Source organism: Siphateles boraxobius, unplaced genomic scaffold (genome assembly GCF_051911475.1).
Source record: "Siphateles boraxobius isolate OS27281-9 unplaced genomic scaffold, OSU_SipBor_1 33, whole genome shotgun sequence".
Lineage (NCBI taxonomy): Eukaryota > Metazoa > Chordata > Actinopteri > Cypriniformes > Leuciscidae > Siphateles > Siphateles boraxobius.
In genome coordinates this window covers 2,130,149-2,153,216 of record NW_027508953.1, presented here as the reverse complement: position 1 = coordinate 2,153,216, position 23,068 = coordinate 2,130,149, and the positions used below count along the sequence as shown (strand labels likewise).

At 37.4% G+C, this 23,068-nt stretch overlaps 1 protein-coding gene across 1 annotated transcript; it reads left to right on the top strand.

Annotated features, from left to right (window-relative positions):
• Positions 1-1,696: 1,696 nt before the first annotated feature.
• thrap3b (thyroid hormone receptor associated protein 3b) lies at positions 1,697-21,323 on the top strand. The gene is made up of 11 exons (XM_077194916.1): positions 1,697-2,352; positions 4,641-4,787; positions 5,629-6,405; positions 6,864-7,445; positions 7,530-7,705; positions 7,869-7,980; positions 8,078-8,153; positions 9,268-9,428; positions 18,797-19,076; positions 19,754-19,900; positions 20,096-21,323. The coding sequence occupies exons 2-11, from the start codon at positions 4,666-4,668 to the stop codon at positions 20,324-20,326; spliced, it is 2,664 nt and encodes an 887-aa protein (XP_077051031.1). The 5' UTR covers positions 1,697-2,352; positions 4,641-4,665; the 3' UTR covers positions 20,327-21,323.
• Positions 21,324-23,068: the final 1,745 nt, after the last annotated feature.

Here is a 23,068-nt window from a genome sequence, read left to right as displayed (position 1 = left end):
CAAACCACTTTCATTTCCAGTATATAGAGAACAAATGCATTCGAAGTAGAAACCTGAAAGAGAAATATTGCTTTAAAAGACATTGCTTCTGAACAGAGTGGAGAGAAACAGCACAGGTTTTAGAATGGAAAAATAGTTCTTAACTGAACTCAAAACCACAAGACGAAGTTTCCACTGAATGCGCTATAATCTTTTGAAATGAATAACTCATAGCATGAACACAGGAACTCACTCTAAATTTGGTTGTGGTGCACATAGATATTTAATTGTGTTTTGTCACATTGAAAAGCTTTCTCTAGCTTATGCTTTGCTTCATCACACACTTTCTGCTTTGCATGTGTTCAGGTTTGAGCATCCAGGGACATTCCGTTTTTCTTTGTGTTCATCTAGCCTTTATTGAAGATGAATTAAGCTAACATCAAACTGTCTGGATGTAGTTACCCTCCTAGATCAGTTTGGGAATGTAAACAGTTTGCCAAAATGACAGGCAGGATTGCAGTCGTGCTGTGCAGCGATCTTTCATTTATTTAGAACGTGACACTCACTGATAACATTACAGGACTCCAGTGTTCAGGCCATTTGAGTGACAGAATAGAGTTCAAATTGGTCAGTTTTTATTTATTTATACTTTTTTTGTGACATAATTGATATCATACACCACTTGGGTAAGACCTCTGGTGATTTAAATACAGAGCTGAAATTGGATCCAAGTATATAGCTCTCAGCTTTATGATTCCATATATAATAATTATCAACCTGAATCTCCTTTGCAGATTCAGCCAGTCATCAAGTCATCATTTGAGATATATGAACCTGAATGCAAAAGCTTTTAATTAAATATTTTTTCTAAAGGTATTGTTTATATATTATAAACAATAAATATATATATATATATATATATATATATATATATATATATATATATATATATATATATATAGGCTATATATATTTAAAGACATGATAATATACATTTTTTAAAAAATGGTTTTTAGTTGTGACACACACTGCAGATCTTCATCAGAAACGTTCTCTGGCCCTTTTGCGGATGACTCTTTTTGTGATAGCAGCTGCCAGCAGTCTTAGAGAAGAATGTTTATCTCTCTGTTTTTAAATATGATTATTGGAAGCCATCATCAATGGCATAATGTAGCACCATGCATAGTGCACTGTATAAGACTATGCTAAGAATAACTTTTAGTTGAGCTTCTCAACCTAGTACCGGTAATTCAAAATCGGTGTAGCTGCAGTGTAACAAATGTGAGGGGGGAAAAGAAGAAAGCAAATGAACCATCTAAAAAAGAAAAGTGAGATTAGCATATAGCTAACAATGTTTAAAACTGTATCCAACTTCCTGAAACAGATTCAGGAAACAGTTGCACACGTTGGAGGGCGAGATCTATACAATACATTCATTCATATATATTTTCTAACAATTTATATATATATCCCCAATATATTTTTTAAGGAACCCAGAAAAGGCCAGTATCTTGCCTTAGAGAAACATATGCATCAGTAATAGTATTTTTGCAGACATATATAGATGTGTTATAGATTGGCTCATGTAGGCTGACTCTCTGTTGTGTTTCCTCTCTCTGTGAAATACTGCCTTGTGCTGGACAGATTTCTCCGAACTGGCTCAGCGGCCTGTCATTTCAGCTGTCAGTATGAGAAGCTTTCAACAGGTGTCTGAAATAGAGGCGCTGTGTCTGTTTTACCATGTGTAGATGCTGCAGTTGTGCTCAGAGGAAAGGAAATAACCATATATTATATTAACATGCAGGTCTTGTTTGAAAATTAATTAAAGAGAGAGAAAAGTAATTGAGTTAAAATGTAAGGAATTCTCTGCAATTCGAAAGAGACTGAAGAATGTGTAAACGTAAACTATCAGGCCCATAAAAACCTTCATACTTTAATTTTTTTTAAAGTATTTTAATTTTTAATTTTAAGTTTTAATTTTTCAATTCAACATCCATAGGTTTTTTAAGAAAATGAGAACATACGTATTAAATTAAAAAAAGAAGAATACAAAAAAAGGGGCGTGTATAATCCTCTGCGTACGCGCGAGTGCGCGCATTCCCTGCGTTGATCAGGATTCAGGAAGCTGTAACTGCCTCGGAACGAACCTTTTGCGTTTCCTGAGGCGACCAAATGGACACTTCTCATTTTCATTACTCCGAAACCGTTAACAACTGAACCCCTTTAGGTTAGAAGGGCAAAATAGAGCAGAATAAATCACACCAGACGTACATTGATCCGCATACGACGCATAATACACGTTATTCCTCCGTCGCGTGCTCGCAGCGCCTCAGCTCGTGAGCTCGCGCTAATCACATCTGACTAGCCTCTCAGGTGAGTCTATTTATACACATTTTAACACTATGTCGCTATTTTCTCAATATTCCCTGCTAGTGTTTCTCCTTAAAATGTTGTTTCAAGTTATTTTGTTGATATTGTGTCTGGTTTTGCGCGATATATGCCGTTTCAGTTTAGCAAAGGGGCTAATGCTAGCATAGCGGCTAACAGCAGAAATGTAATATGACTTGTAATATTCTGTATTTTGGTAACATAAAAAGGGCGACATAATGTGATTGAGTTATTTAACTTGTAAAACACCTATACAATGCATTTTATTGTTCGTCCAGATTATGTTTTTGATAACGTTGTTCTGATCACGTTATGGTTGATGCATTTTATTTCTGTTAATATCCTTTATTTTGTTATTAAAACACACCTGAACGAGGATGGCTGCAGATGATCGTGTCTTAGTAATGTGTTGCATTAGTAATGTGATTGTATTATCCTAATCTCATTACTTTTCACCTTTAACATGAAAGAAGTGAAAACGAAAGTGTTTTGAAATACGTTACGCCTTAAAAATGAAGTTTTTTCGCTGTTTATATAGGCTTTTGCATTGCGATATTACCATATAAACGGATCTGAAGAATAATAGTGTTTTCCACAATTTCTCTATATAGTGAGCTGCCTATCTAGACAGCAAAACGATACCTAGTCTGTATTCACTTGTTTGGAGGTTTATATAAGCATCTATGGACCTAAATATAATTTTGGGATCTCAAAACCTTGTAAAATGTCTATTGAACTTCCCATGTGGTGCCTATGGAGTCTAAAGTGTCTAGGTAGACTGCTCAATATGTTTTGAGACTCAGCCAGTGAATGTGCTCTGTACTGATGATTGCATCAATGCAAATGCTTTTTTTTTTTTACAAGTATTTCCTGACTCGATTAGAATATAGCTACACTTGTTGAGCTGGACTCTCTTACACTAAAGGACTGGGTGCTCATTTTTTGGCTCCAGCTTTTCCTGTTCTGCTTTGACTGCCGATGCAAATACATAGACATATGCACACAAGTCTTTCATACTAGAAGACACACCTTGTTGTGTATCCCACACTGAAGAATGTTGTGCATCAATTAGCTTGGGCTACTCATGTTACAAGATAAATGCAACACAGGAAACTTTGTGACTTTAACCACTCAGAGTAATTGTTTGACCAGCTTATGCAAGCAATTTTGCTATATATTCTTTTCAGAAACGGTTCAGTCCGTTGTATCTTTTGCAAATGTACTGGCTTATATTCACTTTTTTTATTGCAAATGACTTCTGTAAAATTTGCATAATATTAAAAGGAAGTGTGATTGTTTTGAATGTTTAAAGATCTTAAACTATTTCACCCATACTTTCCAGCTCGTTCAATCTGTTTGGTTTTTATCTTTGTCCTTGTCTGCTGCATAGTTTCAGGGGTTTTTTTTGTTGTTGTTGTTAATATTTGATTTATCTGGTCAACACACAGAATAAATTCGTAGTGGGTCAAGGTAAAAAAAAAACACTGACCGTAAATGTTGATCAGTTAGGAAATCATGTGCAGATGTTTGAAGATAAATAGTGTGTTTTAGTTACCGTAAACGGGAATTATTTTGGGCAGGTGACCGTGTTCAATACTACTGTAGTATACTGGAGAGATAACAGTAATCATTGTCAGCAAGGCCTATACATATTACTGTTGGAAAAAATAAAAAACATTAGACAATGCCCAAAACAAAGATGTAAATACATTTACAACCATTTAGATCTCAGAATGATTTTGATAAGAATCTGCTGTCATTGCTGTCCTTAATGTTTTTCTTTTAATATAAAGGATAGTCATCGTTCTCATAAATGTATATAAATGCATGACCTGAAGGGTTTAATTATGGTAAATTTTGCTACATTTTCAAATATAATTTTTTTGCTACTGCAAAGTCACTCATCAATTAAAAAATAAAAAACATTCCATTGATTGCAGCCCTATTGCATATGGCATAAATAACAGCAATTGTAATTATAATTATTTCATTGTTGTTGAAGTGTAATGATTTAGTTTGTCAAAAAGGCAAAAAAATATTTTAAAAATTAAAAGTTCTACATATCAGTTATCGATCACTGTTTTGCACAACAAAATGATAGAGATGTTGTAATGCCTTTGTTCAACTAAATTTTTTTTATAGTCTTCTTTTTTTTTGGCTTTTAATTGTTTTTTTTATTTTTAGGGGACTTTTTCTCCATAGTCCTACATTTGTTTTATAATGGTATACTGTGCGAGTGTGATAGCCTTGTGTTTATGTGATTCTCTTTTCAGGTCTAAAGATACTGTGAGAACAGCGATGTCCAAGCCCCCGAATTCTGCTTCTCGGTCCCGTTCGAGGTCTAGGACTAGATCACGGTCCTACTCACGATCTCACTCGAGGACTCGCTCCCGCTCAAGATCCAGAAAGCGTCGCTACAGGTAGGCAAATTTAATAGATTTCAGCCACTTCCTTGCAACAAATTGATGATTGAATGGCATTTTAAATGAGAAGTCTGATTTTAAGCTGTCATAACTCAGTTTAAAAACAGCTGCATTAGAGTGATATATCCTGCTCTTGAAATAGTCATTTATTATTAAAATAGCACTGAGATGAGAGACCATATTTTTCCTGAAGGTTGTTTTTCCTTTTCTAAGTGTTTCTCCTCTAACAGCCCACCCTTTTTCGTTGTTTTTTACGTGTCCATTAAGAGTTAGTTTAAAAACGGTTTTCTTTTGTCTGGCGTGTGTACCTCTTTGCACTGCATGTGGATTAGCATGTCTCTTCCACAATCGGGGGCTTGCTATGCTGGTCGATAAACGTTATTCTTAATAATCAAAAAGTGGTAAGGCATTTTCCTGTTAGTGGATGTTTGGTTTAGTCAGTGGTAAATTTGGACCACAGTAAAGCTTGAAAAATTTCTTAATGTATTGCCAGGTTTACGTAATGAATTCAAGTTGCAGTTCCATTTTTAGGAAATTTTCATAAGCAACTTTAGAAGATGTGATGAAGGCATGCATTTAGGCGTGTTATTTTTTATTCAGTGATAAAAGATGTTGTAAGAATTGTATCAGTTGTGAAATTTACCAGGAAGTGATTTAACAATTTTTTTTAAACATTTTGCTCATTGCAAAAACCCAAAAAGTAAATTGTGCCATTTGTGTGAATTTTGATTCTGTAGCGCCATCAAGTGGTCAAGAATCATAACTGCATCTTTCTCTTTTTTCTCTAATTTTGCTCTAATCCTCTTTCTGTGCTTTGCATTTTCCTCTTTTCTTTTAGTTCTAGATCAAGATCCCGTTCGCACAGCAGGGAGAGGAACTATCCTTCTAGAGATTTCCAGGGCAATCGTGGTTATAACCGTGGATATAACCGTGGTTACCGGAGGCCCTTTCAGTACAACCGGGGCAGAGGGCGTGGCTACTACCCACGAGGTAACTATTATCGAGGTGGGAGCAACTATGGTTACCGTTCTAACCATGGTTCCAACTGGCACGGCCATAGAGATCAGCAACAGCCATATGACCACTCGTACAGCCCTAGGAGGGGGCGCTCGCGTTCCCACACCCCACGGAAAAGATCACCAAGCCGAAGCCATTCCCGTCATTCCGGTAAATCTTCCTCGGGGCGTTCCAGACGTTCCAGCTCGTCCTCCCGCTCCTCATCCCCACGACGACGCAACTCAAGTGCGGGACGACCTCATGCCAAAGAAGCCAAAGGAAGGGCTTCACCGGGTGAGAACAAGGGAGCCAGCAAGGAAGCATCCAAGCCTACAGGAAGCAGCCCAGAGGAACCCAGTAGTAAGTGGGAAGGCCTATCTGACTACGATGGCAGTCCCAAACGCAACGCTGCATCTGGTGGGAGTCAGTCAGAGGTTAAAGTGTCCCTTTCTGGAGGTTCCGGCAATGGTGGTCCACTGTGGCGAAGCATTGGCCCTGCCAATAAAAGTCCACCAGCAAAGACGTCAAGTTCGTCAACACCAACTGGCTTTGGGTTCTTCACAAAGGAAGACTTGAAGACAGAAGACAAATCGGCCTCCATCTCAACTGCGTTCAAAAAGTATGTTTTTGATTTTGGCTTTTGGATGTTTTCCCTCTCTTTCTTTTGTCCTTCAGACAGTTTTTAATCAATCATCATTCTCTCAAATGTGTTTAGTCCTTGTACAGCAACAAAGATCCTTGGAAGAATAGAGCTTATAATGGAAACCAGCTAATTTCAAAGTCAAATGTCACAAATGGGCCTTTACCTGTGCTATGAGGTTGTTTGCAATCCCATAATTTAGGAGATAAAGTTTTATTGATGTAAGTATGGAAATAAAAACTCCATCTTGGTTAGTCGTGTCTGCATTGCTGAAAAGTTGAACCATAAGTGTGCGCATGTCTTAATTGTTGTTGTTGTTGTAAGTCGGCTTTCTTATTTTACTGTGTAAAGGTTAGTGCCAACTGGTTTGAAAATGTAAATGTTTTCTAATAGAGTCTGCTCCTTAATAATGATTAACACGTGATCGTCCACCTCAGGTTTTTGGCAGAAAAGAAAAAGCCGTTATCAGACAGGGATAACGGAAGGGGTGAGGCTTTAAGCTTGGGCGACGCTGACAGCGAAAAGAGCGGCAGTAAGTCTAGGAGCATGTTCGAAGCATCCGAGTCTGGCTACGACGGCTCAAAGACTGACAAAGGACTTCCTTTCCTGGATGCCGAGGAAGAGGAGTATCGCCAGGAAATGAAAGAAAGGAAGACTGAGGAAGAATCCAAGTATAAAGAAAAAACCATTGTCACGATGCGGGGCTTAACCGAAGAGCGTTTCGGGAAATGGGACGACAGCATCTATCTGTCCAACAAAGATGTTGAAGAGGATCTGGATGAGGAACTTTATCGCAGTCGGAAGCATGCTTCTAGAAAAGAAGAGAAGGCCTCCAAGAAGAAAGAAAAGAAAAAAAGCAGGATCAGTCCATCCGCTCCATCTCCATCTGGTGTGCCAGAGAATAGAGGCAGGCCACTGTTTCCAGCTGGAAGAGAGGCCTCGCCCTCGGCTAAATCTTCAGGGAAGAAAGACCCACACTTTAATTTCAGTATAAAGGCATTCACTGATGGTGGAGAAAGGTATACATTTTAAAATCATGATTTATAATTATTTTTATGTATGACAACTGGATACATGTGTATGACTCCACTGCTTTCCCTCAGCTCATCAGGTCCATTAGCTAAAGAAAGACATTTGTCACGGGATCTGGTGCACCCTGGTAAAAAAGATCATGATGAGTTTCGCTCGATCTTCCAGCATATTCAGTCTGCTCAGCTTCGCAGGAGCCCTTCAGAGCTATTTGCTCAACACATAGTCACCATAGTACATCATATTAAAGGTAATACCAGTCCAATCTAGTGGTTATGTGCAATTTTACATTTTAATTCTGCACTTTGTGCTTTGAGGTGCCTCAAGGTGCAATTTTTCTTTTCAAAATATACAGATTTTTTACATTTATTAATATGGTGGCATGTAAGAATTTTTTTTCTAATCTCTTGTAGCTCAACATTTCAAGTCATCCGGGATGACTCTGAATGAGAGATTTGGAATATACCAAAGAAAAGCTGCAGAGATGGAAATGATGAAGCCCAGAAAGAGTCCTGAGATCCACAGGTAGGTGTATGTGCACTCGTTCATGTGTCTTATGGTTTAGATGCCTTGTTCCTCGTCCTTTCTTAATATTTTTTTTTTTTTGCATGTTCTTTCACAGGCGAATCGATGTGTCTCCCAGTGCTTTTAAGAAGCACTCTCACCTGTTTGAGGATTTCGAAGAGAGCAGCTACAAGGTGACACAGCGTTTTCAAATCTGAAATTCCTGCCCAAATGTGTACCAACTGAAACAGCAGAAATGTGCTATGAGGTGTAAAATGCTAATGCACAAGAGCCCCAATCTCAATCTTGTATTACTGAGCGTTACGCTCTCACCCTCCAGAGTTTGTCGTATGATTAATCGTGGGTACATACTTGCCCAAACAAAATGGCTAAACAAAAGGAAGTGAAAATTGATCCTGTGTCCAAGCCTTTCACTGGACCGCTAACCAATGCAATAGTAAGTATATCTCCTCAAAAATGTGTTTATGAAAAAAAGTGAGGCTCAGTACTAATCAGTATTGGGAAAGCATGGAGCATGCTGCTTTCCCATGAGATCTGTGCGTTTTTATTTATTGTTCGTTTTTTTGTCACGTCTTGACATCCGTCACATTTTCAGTGGGTGTCGAATATATTATGTTCACATTATTTATTAAAATTGCACATATTTCATTGGTTTCATCACAACTTGGCCAAAATCAGCCAACACTTGTAAAGTCATTGAGGGTGACTAAAAATGAGGATTGATTTTGAGGTTATTCCTAAAGATGGCCAATAGAGGGAGTTTTTCAGCTGGGTTTTGACTGTCATTGTTATAAGCATCTGCCATTTCAGTATGAGACAAATGTTCTCAATCTCTTCTTGTGTTTAGGTTAATCCAAAATTAATAATATATTACTTCAAACAATGTTAAAGGGTTAGTTCACACAAAAAATGATTTTATCTTTCAAATCTTATATTTCAGATTCTCCCACATGCTCTTTCTTTGCAATGAAAGTGAATACGGATAAATGCTGTGTCAAGTTGCAGCAATCGCATGAAAATAGTCCAAACAAAGTTGTCAACCTTCACTTCCATTGTTTGGAATAGAGCATGCTGGAGATTCTGCTAAACATCATCATCTGTGAAAAAGAAAGTTATGGCTTTGTAATGACTTAAATTAATAAAATGTTATTTTTGGACTGAACTATCCTTTTAAACTTTTAGTTCAGTTGAAATCATATAGTTGGAAACTTGTACATTTAGTTGTTTACACTATTGATTCAGAAATCAAATGTGTTAATTATTATGGACATTATTGTGTCTCCACAGGATCATGGTAAAAAACATGAGGGCGAATCTTTGGACCTTCGTTTGGCTATTGAGCGCCGTAAAAAGGATCCTAAACGAGAGGGGGGAAAGAGTTCAGCTGGCTCACGCACGCCCAGTCATGAACTCTCCCCTGACAGATCCTCCAAACCCAAGAAATCAAAGTATGTTAAAGATGTCCTTTTCTTTCTGATCAATAATATTTGAATAGTACTTGATTTCTGAGCCATACTGTCTTGTGCTTGTTTACTGGACTGTAATGATTTGTGACTGAATGTTAATTTAACTTGTCAGTTTCATTTATAGTGGAACACTTTATTCATATCTAAAGCCATGTTTGGAGTAGGCTTGGGCGGTATCCAAATTTTGATACCGTCAAACCTCCTCCCTATTTTACCGGGGTATACGGTATTACCGTGACTAATTAAAAATTATGACATAAGGCTCAGACAGCGTCACCAAACTGTTGGCTTGTGCCTACACCGTTCAGAAACTGAATACCAGATCGGGCACAAAAAAAAAAAAAAAAATCAAGGCCAACCCGTGCACGTTGTGTCTGATCCCGGCTGACGGTATTAAATGTAATAAGAGCCGGAGCCCTATTTAGACTCGACTATTTTTAATACGTGGGCCTAAATAATATGGTTGCGCCAAATAATTTTTTAACCCAGGTGCTGAGGGGGTTGTAGATAAAAATACTATTTATAAATGAGCAAAAATGGGACACTTAATAATATTTAATTATTTTAATTATGACAATTGTATTCATTTTATTAATTAATTTAAATTAAATTAACAAGCAACAAGCAAGAAGTGCATTTGTAAATCCGGTTACACGCGTCCATTGATTTTTATTAATACAACTTTTCTGTCAGTGCTGCAAAGATTAAGTTGCGATCGCCATCACCTAGTGAACACGCATATATAGAGAGAAATGCAAATCATGGATTACATAATCAGAAGGTATAGGCTAGCCTTTTTCTTTTCGTTTTGAATTGTTTCGTTTAAAGAAACTTACGATTGATATCTCCGTAGTGAACGCGCCTATAGAGAGAAATGGACATCCTGGATTAATCAGAGAGTATGCTGCCTATATTTCTTTTCCTTTTGAATTGTTTCGTTTAAAGAAATTGACGAATCGCCATCTCCATAGTGAACGATAGAGAGAAATGCACATCATGGATTACATAATCAGAGAGTAGGCTAGCCTATTTCTTTTCGTTTTGAATAGTTTCGTTTAATTTGATGATCGCCATTTCCGTATGAACGCGCATAGAGAGAAATGCACATCATGGATTAAATAATCAGCGAGTGGCCTATTTCTTTTTGTTTTGAATTGTTTCGTTTAATGAAATTTCAAGCTTTATTTAGATATCGGCCTATCTGTCACGTCTGAGACATACACTGAGTTTCTGTTAATTTATGATGAGATTTCAATGCAAGTGACCGCGGCGCGTCAGCGCACGATCATGTCATGATTATGTTGTCTGCTATATTTAATTCTTTTTTATTAAATCCATGCAATTGGTTGATAAAATAAAGATTAAAATTAAGATACAATTTATACAAAACGAAATTCACTTTAAAGAAAGGCCTTTTACAAAATGAAACTTAATTATGTGGTCAATGTCTGACTCCAGATGCATCCCATCTTACTCGTGCTGTTCAGTTTTCATTATCAACGTAAAAAAAAAAACATTTATAATATTTTAACAAACATAAACTAATGCGCTTATTTAATGAACTCGGGGGGAAATGCATCCTCGCAGCAGTGAGTGGGTGGTTGTTTCGGAGATGCAACATTAGGTTAGAGGTGTTTCCATCTCTCGCGGTCACCTTTTTTATTGCAACTAGGGCTGCAACAACTAATCGATAAAATCGATTATAATCGATTATGAAAATCGTTGTCAACGAATGACATTATCGATTAGTTGGTCTGCTTACGTCACGGGGAGCGTTTACTGGTACGCACACACACGCAAGGTCTCTCTTATGGCGTTATTATCCTGTCAAATGTCGAGAGGGCATTATTGTAGCGCGAAAGTACATTAATATTATGCGCGAGCGTGAATCTCTCTGCTCGCGCGCGGAATATGATGTGCCGAGCGTGAATCCCTCTGCTCGCGCGCGGAATATGATATGCCCAGCGCGAATCTCTCTGCTCGCGCGCGGGAACTGGGCACGCGCTCTCAGATACACTTCTCTTGTAAGAATTCTCTCTCTGGGCTGAGTGGGCTCGCTGCCTCGCTCAGAGAATATGCCTGCACTTAAAACGTGTTCAGTGCAATTGCGAATTGCTCCTCTTCCCCAGCTAACAATTTTAGGTTATAAGAACGTTTTCATAACGTTCCCATTAAGTTATTAAAACGTTATTTCTGAATGTTCTAGGGAATTTCAAAAAGTCCAGTTTTTTAGACGTTGTATTAACGTTATTTCTTGGTTATAAGACCGTTCAATTCTCCCGTTATGTAAACGTTGTATTAATGTTATTTCCTGGTTATAATAACGTTAGAACGTTCAATTCTCCCTTTATATAAACGTTGTATTAACGTTCTTGCTTGGTTATAAGAAGTTATTCAAACGTTCAATTCTCCCATTATATAAACCTTCTCTTAATGTTTTTCTAAGATAATGAAAAATGTTTCATTCATAACAAGGTAGCCTATATAATAGGCTTATATGAAGAACCTAAAACAAGAACTTTCAGATTTTAAAATTAAGACGTAAATAAATAAAAAAGACCCATGAATCATGTCTATAATATGTGTAATGTAGTCCACTGAAGTAGAGTTGAATTGAACCCAAGTAGGCCTATATTTTTTCCAATAAACCGATTTGGGTTGAAGTGACCATATGAAATTAACATGAACATAAACTTGGAAATTGTTGTAAAAATGAGCTATATAAATTAAATTAACTTTAACTTGTGAATGTCATTGGTTGTTTTTGGTCATAATCCTTGTCCTTGTGTTCCCATTGTCTCTTGTCTAGCTTTGTTCCCTGTACCATTGTTGGTGATTCTATGTTTAGTCCAAGTTTATGTTCATGTTAATTTCATATGGTCACTTCAACCCGGTTCAATTCAACTCGACTTCAGTGGACTACATTACACATATTATAGACATGATTCATGGGTCTTTTTTAAAAATTTTAGGTTCTTCATATAGGCTAGGCCTATTATATAGGCTACCTTGTTATATAAAAAACATTAAGAAAGGTTTTAATAATTATTAAAACATTTCTTAATGTTTTTTTATTGAATGAAACGTTTTTCATTATCTTAGAAAAACATTAAGAGAAGGTTTATATAATGGGAGAATTGAACGTTTGAATAACGTTCTTATAACCAAACAAGAACGTTAATACAACGTTTATATAAAGGGAGAATTGAACGTTCTAACGTTATTATAACCAGGAAATAACATTAATATGTTAATGTTCCCGTTTACATAACGGGAGAATTGAACTTTCTTATAACCAAGAAATAACGTTAATACAACGTCTAAAAAACTGGACTTTTTGAAATTCCCTAGAACATTCAGAAATAACGTTTTTATAACTTAATGGGAACGTTATGAAAACGTTCTTATAACCTAAAATTGTTAGCTGGGGAAGAGGAGCAATTCGCGATTGCACTGAACACGTTTTAAGTGCAGGCATATTCTCTGAGCAAGGCAGAGAGATTCACGCTCGGCACATCATATTAATGTACTTTCGCGCTACAATAATGCGCTCTCGACATTTGATAGGATAATAACGCCATACTCTCTCCCTCAGGCGCTCTGCCGAGCGCGCGCTACACGGTTTGGAGCAGTCTCTTCTGTCTCGCATGCGCGCTCTTGCTTGCGCGCTCTAGATTTCGGGAGTTTGAACTAATTCGCGGGCATCAGGGAGCCGCAATCAATATGCGGGAGACTCCCGGGACTTCCGGGATGTCTGTATTTTGTCTCGAGCATCAGGTTGTGCAATCAGTTCGCTCGCAACGTAAGTGATGGATTAAAATAGCGCTACCGCAGAAATAGGTTAAATTAAAACGGTGTTTACAAAGTGAAGCATTAAATACAAAGGCAGTTAATAACAGCAGCAGTAAAATATTGTTTTTTAGTCACTGTACTCAGTGGTTTTCAGCGAATGCTTGTGCACTAATGCATAATTTCTCCTGTCCTTTACTCAAGCCTGTTAGCTTGCTGGGTAACTTTACCTCCATTCCGTTCTCTTTTTATAGCATTTGTCTACTAAGTTTTAATTGTTTTTCAAACGCGATCTACTGCGGCTCTACATTCACACAATTGTTTTCAGTCTTTCTATATTTATTTAATCAATTTATCCTTATATTATATTCTTTTATATATTATATATATAATATATATTATATTCTTTATCCTTATATTCCTTATATATAATTAATTTTAAATAAAAATTAAATGAATTATATATTTTAGATGTTTTTAGTTTGTTTTTAGTTCAGATATTCACATCTGAACAACATGTCTGTGTAAATTTGTTTTAACAAAAATTGTGTTAAAACATAATATGTTGGATATCATTTTTTTAACAATAATCATGTTTGTCAACTTGCCATCAGCAATTATCATTAAAAACAATGCAAATATTGATATTAGTAAAACTCAATGTGTGGCTTTTGCACTTTTTAAAGTACACTTTTACACATAAATACCCTGATTTACGGTTTTATTTAGTTATAATAAAAAAAAATCTAATTTAATTTCTATCCGATTAATCGATTAATCGAAAAAATAATCGTCCGATTAATCGATTATCAAAATAATCGTTAGTTGCAGCCCTAATTGCAACATTTACAAATTGCCTCGACAGTATTTACCGCCTCTCCCTTCTCTCTCTCTCTCTCTTTCTCCTCCACACTGTCACTTGATGACAACTACATAAGCATTTTTAGGCATTGAATAAATTATATTTATATATTATATATAAGTGCCGGTAATGACGGTATTGAAACTGATACCGTTGCTATTTTAAGACCCCGCGGTAAATGATGTTACCGAAATACTGCCCAACCCTAGTTTGGAGGGAAGCACTGTATTCTTCAAACTTTCTATTTTGAATGTTCTATATTGTAATTCTCTAGTTCTAATGTTCTAATTCAGCTAAATGTATAGACTCACTTTAAATTTTGTAGACAGTTTCAGCCTTACATGTTGTAGACAGTTTCATCCTTACATGTAAGTGTGTTTGTCTATATATATATAGGTGTGCGGGGTCTGTCCGTCATGGAGATAATGAAAATATTTTAAGACTTTCAAAAATTAATGTTGACAAATAAAAACACGAAAATTAATGTTGACAAATAAAAAAAAAAAGATAATGAAAATATTTTAAGACTGTTTTGAAAATTAATGTTGACAAATAAAAATAAATTGATGCATCATAATATAGTCATTGTTATTATTTTCTAGTCATATGTTCATGTCTATGAAAACATGTGACTAGAAAAAATAACACTGCTAGATTATGATGCCTCAATGTTTTTGAAAAAGAAACTGACCGTCTCTGCATTTGAGCTGAAACTCTGAATAAACATCACCCTGCTGCGATTTGCTAGTGTTAATAAACTTAAGGCGAGACACGGGAGGCAAAAACAGCGTGTTTTTTTTCACTGGTCCGAAAAAAAAAGTCTGAAATACACATTTAGGTCTTTATTTTACTACACTTTGTCTGTTTGCGTGTGTAGATTTCTCATAAATTCATCAAAAGTTGTCGTTATAAATCATCCCTCTGCTCCGCGATCGCACTCTGTCATCATACACACCGTTAGAAAGCTCTCTCTCGTTTACAATATTGTCGGATCCAAATATGGTCATTTCCTTTTTATCAGCAACCAATCGTGAAAGTAAAACGGGGATTTAACTCTAAATGCGTAATCTCATTGGCTGATTCTAAATCTTTAAAGCCCGTTTTCTCAAAATGACTTTTCTCTCATACTCCAAGTCCGAAATCTCCACTTCAATAGCACCTATATACACCAAACTTTCCATTCTTGTACCTAGTTATATTATGAAGACATTTACAGAGGGATTTGTAAATATATTATTCCTAGCCTGATTACATTTTATTCCAAAAAACATGGCGAAAATCATTTTTTTAAGGCTATTGGCAGTATATTCTGATTTACAGTATAGCAAAAATAGATATCCATAAATCCCTCTGTAATTTTTCCCCATCTAATATGTGAAAACAATGAAAAAATAATTTTGAACCTGGCTTTATCCAATACTCGGATTTCGTTTTTTAAAATATATGCAAATTAGCGCATATTTAATTAGATAATGCCTCATTTGCATAGTTAAAAAAATTACCCTATTCACCTGTAGTGTCTCGCCTTAAAGGTGCAGTGTGTAATTTTAGCAGCATCTAGTGGTGAGGTTACGAATTGCAACCGACAAAAGTTACGTTGGCCGACAGGAAAATGTCATCATCTGAGACAGCCAGTTCAGCAATGAGGTTTCTTTACAAGGATAAATTAAGAAATTATGTTTACTTAATTATTCAGTAAAACTGTATGTTATTGCGAATATTATTGTTACTTGTTCATCATTGTGTCAGTGTTTTATTAGCTGAACTAAGCTTGCTTCCTTGCACGAAGAGCAACAGTAACGAAACTCGTTTTTCCGTTTAGGGCCTCTGTAGAAACAAGTCGGCGCATTTCAATGTAAGGGAACCCGTGGTTTATGTAGATAGACACTGCTCATTCTAAGGTAATACAAATATAACGGTTCATTAAGTAAGGTTTTTATACACCACTGAAAACTTTTTCAAGGTAGTGATGAAAAGCGCTCTGTAGCGCTGTTTGTTCGCTGTCGGCTACGATAGAAACATGACGAGACAATATGTCGACCTCCATAGAAGGGGGAGCCCGCGGTTATGTAGATATAAATGTATCATTCTAAGGTAATAAAAACATAGTGGTTGTTTATGTAAGGTCTTTATACACCACTGAAAACATAGTTATGGATCTTATATTGCATTTCTGTCAATAGATCCTCAGAAATATTACACATTGCACCTTTAACCAAACACATCCTATATTAGATAAATCTGATATATAGCCTACCACCTATTACAACTTACATCTGCACAAAAGGACATGAATGCACACTTGACCGTGCTAGCTTGAAAGGGTAACTTGATCCCGTTGTGGATTCGCTCTTGCCTTAACAACAATGCTGATACACGGGCACCTAAGGGTGCTTACACACTAGGCTCGTTTGCTGCGGTCCGAACACGAGCGCGATTATTCCCGGCACCCCCAGCATTGTCGGTCTGGTTTCACACTTAACTTATTTCTGTCGAACCCTGGCAGGTTTACTGTGTGTGTGTGTGTGTGTCGCTAGGGATGGGATAAACGATTATTTTTTAAATGATTAATCTAACGATTAATTTTTTCGGTTCGATTTAGATTATCTCCGCATTAATTGACTAATAGCAATTTATACATGTTGATTTACATATCTGAATGGAAAAAAAACATGAATTCCTTAACATTGCAATATATGTTTATTGCTCTTAAAATTCCAAAATAAAAGGCTATACAAGTGCAAAGTAATGCATTCTTAGTCAGAGGTAGCATTCAATAAAACCTTGAAACCTTGAAAACACATAGGCCTAGCTTACTGAAAAAAAGTGCAATCTGTCACGACACATTAAAGAGCCACAAAATATCCGGGCCTTTTTATGGTTTAATTTTCTTTGACTGACCAAATTTGAAAGTTGAGACTTTATTAAATGTTACCTTCTTGGTCCTGTCTGTCAGCGCGTTGTCAGTGTCCTCTATGTATTTTTCACGACATTAATAGCTGTAAGCGCATATACTTGCTGCAGTCTCGCACACGTTTAGAGCTCGTGTGAATTGCACGTATAAAATGAAGTTAAGGAACAACCTCGATCCATCAGGAAATGCCACATAGGTCGCTGCATTTCATTTGCGTTTCGTGACATTTTTTCCTTTTGCGCGAAGAAGCCGTTCGCCGGAGATGTGTTAAAAGAGAGCGGAGTGCATTCATGATTATTAGGCTGCTGGTATAATAATTATCCTGGCGCCGGGTCTGAGTTCTCTTGTTCTCTTTATAATGCCATGTATACATGGCAGATTGCATGTCTTGCACTTAATACAGGAAGTATTTGAACAATGAACAATAAAGTTTATGATCAAAGTGATTAGTCATCACTGCGTGTTTTTGAACCCATAATGAGAAACAACTTTAAATAAAACAGGTCTACTGTAAAAAAAAATATGATTACAAAATAACACTGCTGCATTTTATCATCAATGATTTTGAAAAAGAAACAGCCTATCTAAAAAAGAATATGAATGTCTCAAATAACCCATAGTCAATGTCGGGCATCGCATTTGAGCTGAAACTGAAGAGTGAATGAACACCGTCGGTCGGTACTGCCGCGCTTTGCTAGCTGGTTAATATACTCAACCAAACACGTCCTATATGAGATTAATCAGATAGACTAAATAAAAGTAAATCTTACAACTTACATTTGCACAAAAGGGCACGAATGCGCACATGAACTTGACCATGCTTGTCTGATGTATAACTGTTGTTGTGGATTCCCTTAACAGCCCGCTGATACGGGCAACTAAAGCACAAAGAATTTACAACAATCTAATCTATTACAATTGTTTTCTCATTATAATGTTATGTAAATGATAGATTGGTGCTGCACATCTTGCACTAACTGCATTTCATAATCAAAATGATTCCAGGCATCACTGCTTTTCAAATCCAGTTTCACTTTATTCCACTGGTCTGGAAGGCGTGCTCTAACCAGTCAGACCTCAGGTACCGCCCAAAATGCTGCGATAACCAATCAGAAATAAAGACACATTTACATATTCTTTTAGTCAGGGCAATCGTCGTTTCATGATCGATCGTTGCTGTCACGCTAGAGTACTCGTGCCCATCCCTAATATATATATATATATATATATGTGTATGTCTGTATATATAAACAATGCATTTTTCTTAAATTATGAAGCTACCATGACAATGTTTTGGCATACTGATTTGTCATTTTATTGCATTTAATTGAATACTTAATTGCAATTTGTTTTTTTCTTCTATTTAACTTTATAGTGCAAAGATGGTGTCATGTTGTGTGTTTATTGTCATACTCTTCCAACAGATGGCAAAGCAGCTCTGATGTGGTTTTTAATTTACATCGAATCATAGCCTAAAACTTTAGTCTAAGTTTAACACTTGTTCTTTTGCTGCCTTTCAAGCACTAATATCTCTTTTGGGAAATTCAAAATATGTCATCTTTATCCTCATATTCACCTCAGTGAACCTACTGATCATCATTGTTGTAGAATCGTTTCTATTACAGCGTTAGCTTAGGCTGTCCCCACGGTCTGGACTTTTAACAGTAAAAGATTTTAAATTACAGCTCTTTGCTATTCTATCATTTCAAAACATGCATTAATCACAGAATCATTTCGCAGTCACTCAATAGACTATTTTTAACTCTGTTGTCCCTCATTCTAAAGGAAAAGCAAGAAGAAGCGTGAGCGCTCACCCTCCTCATCATCGTCTTCCTCCTCCTCTCCCTCTCCTCATCCATACAGAGGAAAAGAGTACCATCCGGAGGAGCACATGGAAGGAGGGGGTTTTAACAAGTCCCGTCTGGGGTCAAGGGAGTTTCCCGGGCCCATGGAGCGCGGCCCTCGGGACTATGAGGGCCACATGGACAGGGGTTATGAGAGGGGAAGAGGAGGATACGACCGAGGAGGATATGACAGGGGTCGTGGGGGTTACGATCGAGGATTTGTAAGTATTCTATAGTTCTTGTGACACTGATATGACTTATTGATCATTGAGTTACAGATGGAATTTGTATATGCAGTTATCACTGCTTAATGTCCAGCTTCATTCTCAATCCTGAGTGTTGTAATTTTCAGAGAAAGAGTCTGATGCTAGCATGTTGCTAAGATATCATAAATAAGCCTAATCTGAAATGTTGTCTTGGGAGGTAGCTCAATAGTTTAGGATGAAATCAATTAATTTTTGTTCCAAATTCTCTTTTGTTAATTTGGTTTTAATGGAATATGTTTTAATAAAGTTTTTAATAAAAAGCATGTCTAATTAATTGAATTTATAACCATTTAATTTTTTATTAAAACTAACAATAAGAGTGACCAATGAAATTTAAAGTCATTTTTTCAGAATTTTGTTCCGTTTTAATTTTTTTGGTTTCTTTTTCATGATTTAATAAAAATATATTATCAAAAATGGTGGTAATCAAATGAATGCATACAAATTATATAATCTTTTAAATTGTAATCAAATTTTTTTGGCAAACAAAGTTCTGCACTACAGAAGTTTACTGTTTAAATTAAATCATGGATGAAAATCATGGTTTTGTATTTGTGGCACAATAATCCTGAAGTCGTTTTCTCTTTCATCTTAGACATATCAGTTGATCTGTGCTTCTCTTGTATTTGCAGCCCAGAATGAGAGGAAGAGGATGGAACCGAGGTAATTACCCTGGCAACAACACCAATAACAACCCTCCAATTATGGGCGGCCCTTCACGCCCCCCGGAGGAAGAGTGGGACCCTGAATACACCCCCAAGAGTCGGAAGTACTTCCAGGTGTGATTACTAGCTTAGATCTCAGATACACGCGCCCCCCCTAAACTTTACGCTAAAAACAAAAACTGGTGGTTGGTTGCTTCGCATGTCACTCAGACAGTCTCTTCCTGTATAAGTGCGCAATTTTGGGACAGAATAAGCTGCATGGTGGCCAATAGGAGAGTTTCAATTTACTTCTCTCTCGTCTAACTGCAGCATGACGACCGGGACAAGGAAGGGGAGATGAAGTGGGTGGACACTCGGGGGCGCGGCAGAGGCAATTTCCCCCGCAGCAGGGGCACCTTCATTATTCGCAAAGGCGGCGGCAGCCCCAAGTGGACCCACGACATGTTCCAGGGCAACGCTGAAGAGGGAGAATTGGAAGATGGCAGCACAGAGCACAAAGATGACGAAAAGTCTGGGGAAAGCACTGCTTCCAAGCCATAGACGGATCAGCAACCATTTGTGTCTGTTCTCCTCTACCGTCTCTAACTCAACGAGAGCCCTCGTGAGAAATGCATCCTCGTGTGTTCAGGTGTTGGACTGTGAAGCCCCATACGGTAGAGCCATGTCGTTTATAGCATCACACAATCTGCTACTTTTTTTCAGTTTTTGACGTTGTTTTCGAGGTTGTGGGGGGTGATGATTTGAAGGAAAAATTCAGTCATTCATTATTGATTTTCATTTAAAAAGTGCAATCAAAAATCTGTGCACTTGTGCCTTAGATTTAACTGTAGTTTTATGATTCCTTTTTTTTTTTTTTACTTCAATTTTTGATAATTTCTGCCAGTAGATTTTCCCCTCTATGTTTTGGAATTGCATGTACATTAATTCATTTATACTTCTCCCCTTTTTATTTTATAATGTCATTGGTCTACGGTTCAGTCTTATTGGAGCATATCCTTTGCGGACTAATACACTGTGTACTGGGCTGATTTCATCCAGAAAATTGTCTGTTAAAAATGTACAGATTCAGATTGTCCTTGTCCTAACAAATGAGTTTTCAACTATATTTAATGTCCAATTTAGTTCTTCCCTTAAATGATGCCACTAATGACTTTAAAAAAAATAGTCAAATTACTTTGTGAAGTAAAAAAAAATACATTTTTTTTCTATTTTGAGCAAAAAAATCTTGTCAGTTTTAGATCATTCATCTGATTTTAAATTGTAGATAACAATAGAACATGCAAGACGAAGCTTGTAATGATGCATTTATTGGATTGTGTTTAAACTATCAACCAAAATGTAAACTAGTTCATGCTGCATGTGTTTAGATCATGTGGTGTTGTAAGGATACTCTGGGGGACTCGACTGCTTTCTTTAATCCTGCTTTGTGATGACATTATACTGTAACGCTGTGATGTTCTGTTAACCTTTACAAACTGCTAATTCAGTACTTTCAGTCTCCATGGTGAATTTGAAATAAAACCCGTCCTTTGTTTTACACGTAATCTTTTCTTTCGAGTTGCCTTGGTCTTGTAAGACACATCGGTTATAACAGCTGCTCTCGACAGCTGTTGCCTTTTAGTGAAGAGCCTTTATGATGAGGTTCAGCTGTAGTACTAGATATGCAATGTCATGTGACCATTTGGTGATTAAAAGCTCATGTTGCAGTGCAATACAGTTACTTTTTTTGTTTTTTAAAACATTTTAATTGACAGGGTGTCCATTCATGCTCCTGCAGAGTTTAGCTGTAACCTGCTCGAACACATCTGCCTGGAAGTTAATTAGCTCGTTCAGGTGTGGTTGATTGGGATTGGAGCTGATAGGGTTAGGGTTAAGCAACACCCCTGATTTACAGCAAGTATATTGCATTTAAAGGAATAGTTCACCCAAAAATGAAAATTCTGTCATTTACTAGCCCTAAAGTCGTTCCAAACCCATAAGAATTTCATTCATCTTCGGAACACAAATGAAGATCTTTTTGATGAAACCTGAGAGATTTCTGTCCCCGCAACTAGCACTTTGACGCTTCAAAAAGTTTGTACAAGAAAAAAACCTCATTGGTTCTTGCAGCAGCTCAAACGTGCTGCGTAACACGAGAATGAACCTCATTGGTTCTTGCTGAAGCTCAAACGTGCTGCGCAACACGAAAATGAACCTCATTGGTTCTTGCGGAAGCTCAAACGTGCTGCGTAACACGAGAATGAACCTCATTGGTTCTTGCTGAAGCTCAAACGTGCTGCGCAACACAAGAATGAACCTCATTGGTTCTTGCTGAAGCTCAAACGTGCTGCGCAACATGAGAATGAACCTAATTGGTTCTTACTGAAGCTCAAATGTGCTGCGCAACACGAGAATGAACCTCATTGGTTCTTGCGGAAGCTCAAACGTGCTGCGCAACACGAGAATGAACCTCATTGGTTCTTGCGGAAGCTCAAACGTGCTGCGCAACACGAGAATGAACCTCATTGGTTCTTGCAGCAGCTCAAACGTGCTGCGTAACACGAGAATGAACCTCATTGGTTGTTGCTGAAGCTCAATCGTGCTGCGCAACACGAGAATGAACCTCATTGGTTCTTGCTGAAGCTCAATCGTGCTGCGTAACACGAGAATGAACCTCATTGGTTCTTGCTGAAGCTCAAACGTGCTGCGCAACACGAAAATGAACCTCATTGGTTCTTGCGGAAGCTCAAACATGCTGCGCAACTCGAGAATGAACCTCATTGGTTCTTTCGGAAGCTCAAACGTGCTGCGCAACATGAGAATGAACCTAATTGGTTCTTGCTGAAGCTCAAACGTGCTGCGCAACACGAGAATGAACCTCATTGGTTCTTGCTGAAGCTCAAATGTGCTGCGCAACACGAGAATGAACCTCATTGGTTCTTGCTGAAGCTCAAACGTGCTGCGCAACACGAGAATGAACCTCATTGGTTCTTGCTGAAGCTCAATCGTGCTGCGTAACACGAGGATGAACCTCATTGGTTCTTGCGGAAGCTCAAACGTGCTGCGCAACACGAGAATGAACCTCATTGGTTCTTGCTGAAGCTCAAACGTGCTGCGTAACACGAGAATGAACCTCATTGGTTCTTGCGGAATCTCAAACTTGCTGCGCAACACGAGAATGAACCTCATTGGTTCTTGCTGAAGCTCGAACGTGCTCCGTAACACGAGAATGAACCTCATTGGTTCTTGCGGAATCTCAAACTTGCTGTGTAACACGAGAATCAACCTCATTGGTTCTTGCTG

Coding starts and splice junctions, on each gene's coding strand:
- thrap3b (XM_077194916.1), top strand. CDS start 4,666: ATGTCCAAGCCCCCGAATTCTGCTTCTCGGTCCCGTTCGAGGTCTAGG. Junction 6,406..6,863: donor ATCTCAACTGCGTTCAAAAA/GTATGTTTTTGA, acceptor CGTCCACCTCAG/GTTTTTGGCAGAAAAGAAAA. Junction 9,429..18,796: donor TCCAAACCCAAGAAATCAAA/GTATGTTAAAGA, acceptor CTCATTCTAAAG/GAAAAGCAAGAAGAAGCGTG.